Here is a 5747-nt window from a genome sequence, read left to right on the forward strand (position 1 = left end):
TGCATGACAACTCTGAAGTATGGAATATTTCCTGTTCTTATTTCAGCTTGTTTTGTTTTTTTACCATGACCATCTTCCTATTTCAGAAATTTAGGCAGTCCCTCTCTATAGCACATTACTGACATGAGTAGTAGCCTCGACCAAACATCACTCATTAATATCTTTGGAATTCGGAGCAAAGCTGTGGTACTCCATCATCTTGAAACCTGTATTTCCACAACCTTTGGTCTTTTTTGTCTTTTTTATATTTTTATCACATCATTATTTTAACATCACAGCCATCATGTCAAACAGGTTCTCTGGCAATTTTAACATGATTCTATGATTAAGCCTATTCATTAAAGCTTTTTAAACTTTTTTTTGAAGAGTGCCTTGGACAATCCAGCTTTACACAGGTTCTCTAAAGGTGTTTGAATCGTCATGACTGCAATGAGACTGCAGACAAGATGAAACTGTAAAATGACATGCTTGGCTGTATTTGCTGGGGTCTAAGCTATCAGTCGTTTGCATCTCTTTGCTTCACTTCCTTGTTTTTAACCACTTGTCTATTCAAGGGTGCAACGCCTCAGCGAACGAGACCTGAGGTCTAGCCTTTATCACATTCAGTTCCTGCACACTTACTGCACGCCAAAAGAACAATCTGCTTGATACATACACCCCAACACACACACACACACACACACACACACACACATAGAATGCATATAGAATGCTTTGATTGAGCCATTTGTGTGTGTGTGTGTGTGTGTGTGTGTGTGTTAAAAGCAAAAAAACAGCTGACCAGCTCATGTCCTAGTCCCTTCACTGTACTCTCCTCCTCTCTCCAACCCCACACCCATCCAGTGCCAGTTAAGCCATCTCATGGCTCATCTCATTGCCTTGCTGGCCACATTGCATAAGAACTCCTCACGTCTCCCACCTGTTGGCTAACGGGCTGAAGAGAGAGTGACCCGATGATGGCAGTGATGATGGGGACATATCTTTTGTGTGATCCAGGGATCTCTGATTCAGGCCCTAAACCAGCCCTTGTAGGGCCACGGGGGAGCAGTTACGCCACCGGGTATGGAAAGCCAGGGTCTGATTGCATCTGATGGGGCTGTTTTCTAAGCCAAGCAGTTAGTGACATTTATGTTCAGACTCAGTGCCAAACAGCCATGTCACCACTCGGTTGTGTTGTCTTGAATTTCCCCTAGGGATCAATAAAGTATATCTATCTATCTATCTATCTATCTAAGGGCACCACGTCATTTCCTGAGTACACATTGGTGAAGAAACATGTAAGGTTGCTGCAGCCCTCTAAGTCACAGTTTATCTGACTTAGAACACATGTGGCTTCATGTGATTATGTGTGTGTGTGTGTGTGTGTTATGTGTTATGTGATGTGTTCCAGTGGGGGTGTTGAAGACCTGTTTGTGGGTACCACACGTGTGTGTGTGTGTGTGTGTGTGTGTTATGTGTTATGTGATGTGTTCCAGTGGGGGTGTTGAAGACCTGTTTGTGGGTACCACACGTGGTGTGTGTGTGTGTATCCATCGCTCCATTATTCTATCTCTATCATTCTATCTATCTATCCATCTCTCTATAACTGTATCTCTGTCACTCCAGCCATTCCTGCCTTTTTATTCTCATAGGGTGATGCAATCGTCATGGTAGTACAGAACATCATAGAGAGAGAGAGAGAGAGAGAGAGAGAGAAGAGAGAATTTCCTCTTTCATTTCTCTGTCAAACTTCTCCCCACAGAAAAGTAAAACCTGCGCTTGATGACATCTATGGGAACTTCACCCAGAAGTTTAAGTCAACCAACCACTGAGCAATGGAGCAGTGCTTATAAGTAGGAGTAAGAATACAACAACAATTCAACAAACAACAACAATTACACAACAAAAGGTCTTGAGTGACTTCAGGAGAGAGCCCTAGTGACTCTACACACAAACACACACACACACACCACCACCACCACCATCGTCCCAGGCGCATTGTCCGATTCCTCCATTGTCTGAGTGTGGGTGTGCCAGAGAAACTGCATGACAATGACAGACAGCGGAACATAAATAAGCCCTATGGAAACCTGACACCATCAGAACCCCCCGAGCACCTGGACTCAGAGCCAGGACTGTGTAACTCATACCTGTGTGTGTGTGTGTGTGTGTGTGTGTGTGTATGCATGAACTCCAAAGCCAGAGCGCATGGTAGTGCAACGGACACCTGGCTCTGGGTGGCTGTTCTTCCTCTTGTAAAAACAGTCGCACCTTTCCTGAAGCATGTTCGCATCCCCAGGTCAAATGCCCTACATTTCCCCCTCTCAACAGATTTGTAACTTCCAAGTGGTCAAACAGGCACTTCCCAGGCACCGCTCACAGGCTGACATCCTCCCCTCTGTCCCCTACCCTGGCCTGATCACAAGCCCCAGAAGGGGAGGGAGTCTGGGCTGCCTGTTGAGGCAGTGTTTTAGGGGAATGTTCTTTGGAACTTACAGAGCAAAACATGAGTCAGGAGAGAACGCAGAGGCCAGGCAACACCCATCCCATTCTTCGACACTGACAAAAGAGTCCAACCGCTGGCTTTTTTCTTTTTATCAGCTAGGAGTTCAAAGACGGCTTATCCTCTGTGCCCTATTTGACCTCTTCTTTAGAGGTAATACAAGCACAAAAGGGCAGGTCGGACAGAAAAGCAAAGCCAGTCCAGAGAAGAACTGAATACCCCAACTCTAATCCCAAAGCTGTGTTACAGTGCATAAATATGTCCATAATTACAGTGCTATGCATTTACACAGCTGTCTCCATAAGGAAAGAAACAGTCTGCCTGCAATCTCAGCTATGCCTGTAATTCCCCACCCTTTTCTGACCCTACCCATCACAAAGTTCAAGTGGACACACTGTATACATGCTCCTCTACTGGACCCATAGGGACACACATATATAAGCATTATGAAAGCACAGCACTCATACACAAACATGTCTACTTGAAGGTATAGCCTCTAAGGGTGTATTTCCATGTAACAAGTTATAAGCACATGACATAGGGTTTACTCACCTGCCAAGTTCTTCTCCAATTTCATAAAAATCCTCCACTCGTTGTTGTTTGAACACAGCCATGCCTAATGTCCTCATTGATAACGATGGTCTCTTGAGTAGCGGGGACAAGAGTTTATGTCTGTCGTGACGTCTCTCTCTCTCTTTCGTTCTAGCGTACGATCCTGTCAGTTGGTAGCCCTACGGGATGAGAAAACGTGAATACTGTGTCCGTGGTTGCGGTTGCCACTGGTAAGAGCAAGAGGATACTTTCACTCACACACACGCGCCAGCAGGTCCCTACACGCAGCGCAACATTCCACCCATCAACCCAAGACTAACAGCACACTGTGTAGTAGCCTAACCCAAGGTTGTGTTGACTCACTGCCAAGAGCTAACGTTGATCCTGCACTGAACATGGTGAACAAAACGCAACTAGGACACTAAAGTCGGTCGCATACAGGGCAGCCTCAAGACTAGACGGGGAATAATCTGTGTTTGTAGAGAACACGACTGAAAACAACTTTTTTGGGAACGTAGCCAGTTGTGTTCATTACAAGGTGTTGGGTTACAAGGTAGCCTGATTCCCCCTTGAATAAATGAACTGCTGTTCAGAAACAAAACTGAATTAGGACGGATTAAGCTTAACAAATAATTGTAAAGCATCAAACGAGCCCAAATGTACACTGTACGTGTTTGTGTTGCTGTGTGATCTGGTTAGCCTACACTTTAATTCCTCTGTCACTGGCTACAGCATATATGACAGCTATGCTATACTATGTGGGAAACGACTGCCTACTACAGAGAGGAAACAAAAAGAAACATAAGCTTATCTTGCGTACATTTAAACTTCTTCGTTATCTTCGGCTACTCCATTCAGGTCATAACGCACAAGCCTATGTTACATGTGATGACAAAATTATTTCAAAATGTTTGTCTTCCAGACTGTTGCACACCCTATGATATGATCTAGACGCATCAGGTAGTATTCGCCGTTGCTATAGCCTTTAACATATCTTAAAATAAAAATCCTGTGCGTCTTGTAGTTGTTGTGTACACAATTCCTCTGATTGAAGAAACTTTATCTACGCTCTGCAAAATAGCCTACGCTGGACAAACTGTCAACGCAATCAAATCTAACCGATAAGAACACGAATGAAAATAGATGTTCTTACCTTGATATTACTATTGTCAGGTCTTGCAGTGAGTCCACATCGTAGTTCAAATAAAACGTGACAAGAATGGGCTTCTTCAAGTTATCTCCAACTTAGGTGCGCAGCATCTACTCTTTGCCTAGGGTCTGTCAAACAAGTATAGTTATGCACTCAGTGGTGCGCCACCTACAGTCTATCGAAGAAAGCGCAACGCTCAACCTCTCCAAACTTGCGTGTTTAAAAATGCAGCATGACGCACAGCCTGATTCAATAATAAAATGGCAACCTTACAGTTGATGTCACTGGTTAGATTGTAAATGAGAGTCCCACTGAGCAATTTCAATTAAGGGAGCTGGGGACAGCTGCTTGACCATCATGACTAATGTAAGTTAGTGAACATTGGAATTTGATGTTGCAATCCTTTTCACTGAGCTGTGCCGCATCCTTCATGAAATGACTTCCCTGTATTGTACAGTGTCCCACATTGTTTTAAGCCCCCCTCCACACAAACACTCACATAAAAACACACAGGTTTATGATCAATAAGCAGTGGTTCCGCTCACCATCCCACTTCTTGAAAAAATCAAAGTTTGAACACTATTTCAGAAATCTTCGCAAACTTGTTTCTTTTCTGTTGTTATGTCTGACTAAATTGTTCAAACACACATACACTGCCGTTCAAAAGTTTTGGGTCACTTAGAAATGTCCTTGTTTTCATCATTAATGTTGTAGAAAGAAATGGCTGATCTTTAATGCAATATATATATACTGCCCATTATCAGCAACCATTCATCCAATGTTCCAAAGGCACATTTACTAATCTGATATCATTTTAAAAAGGCTAACTGAGAAAACATTGGAGAACCCTTTTGCAATTATGTAAGAACATAAACTGCTGCCCTGATTAAAAAAAAACAATGCAACTGATCTTATCTGGTATTGTCTATAATGGAGTAGAATTGAAATTTATATGTGACCCCAAACTTTTGAATGGTAGTGTATGTATGTCGGAAACATTGTTAGAGTTAATTTACAGTGCGTGTATACAGTGCTTTGGCTAATTCAAGTTTAACAAAGGATATCTCGAGTCGATTGCAGGCAAGGAAGAACACTGCCCCCTGCAGGAAGGTCGAGGAAGATACCCAGCCAACAGTTTAACCAAGAAACAAACATCCATAGATGTCTCGGAGCATGACCAAACTTGTGTGTACCAGCAGGAAACACCCATGTACACAACCAGCAGAATGCTGCAGCTCCTCAGAGGCTGCTGCTTGATAAAACTACAACTACAGTATTTCAGAGGACCACATCCTGTCCAAAGAAAGGGAGGCTTCTGCTTTTAGCTCACTTTAAATTCAAACTCAATTTGTGTAGCCTTACACATACTGTACATAGCGACACCCCATCCCCCCACCCCCACGCACACATATGCATTCACACTCACACATGCACACCCACACACACTTTCTCACTTACACACCGTCCTCTCACAGTACAAGGACTTGCTACATTTTAACCTCAGAAACCCTTAAGATGTAAAAATGGAATACCGGTAAGACACATTTGGCAAAACTACTTGTG

At 43.3% G+C, this 5747-nt stretch overlaps 1 protein-coding gene across 1 annotated transcript in view; it reads right to left on the minus strand.

Annotated features, from left to right (window-relative positions):
* Positions 1-4389, minus strand: part of dapk2b (death-associated protein kinase 2b) — a 25389-nt gene extending 21000 nt beyond the window's left edge. The window contains exons 1-2 of the mRNA XM_048257587.1: positions 4188-4389; positions 3035-3213 (exon numbers count right to left, since the gene is read on the minus strand). Of these exons, the coding sequence (XP_048113544.1) occupies positions 3035-3111 (77 nt within the window). The 5' untranslated portion in view covers positions 3112-3213; positions 4188-4389. The remainder of the gene's footprint in view (positions 1-3034; positions 3214-4187) is intronic.
* Between the last annotated feature and the right edge of the window lie 1358 nt (positions 4390-5747).

The sequence above is a fragment of the Alosa alosa genome, chromosome 11 (genome assembly GCF_017589495.1).
Source record: "Alosa alosa isolate M-15738 ecotype Scorff River chromosome 11, AALO_Geno_1.1, whole genome shotgun sequence".
Taxonomy (NCBI): domain Eukaryota; kingdom Metazoa; phylum Chordata; class Actinopteri; order Clupeiformes; family Clupeidae; genus Alosa; species Alosa alosa.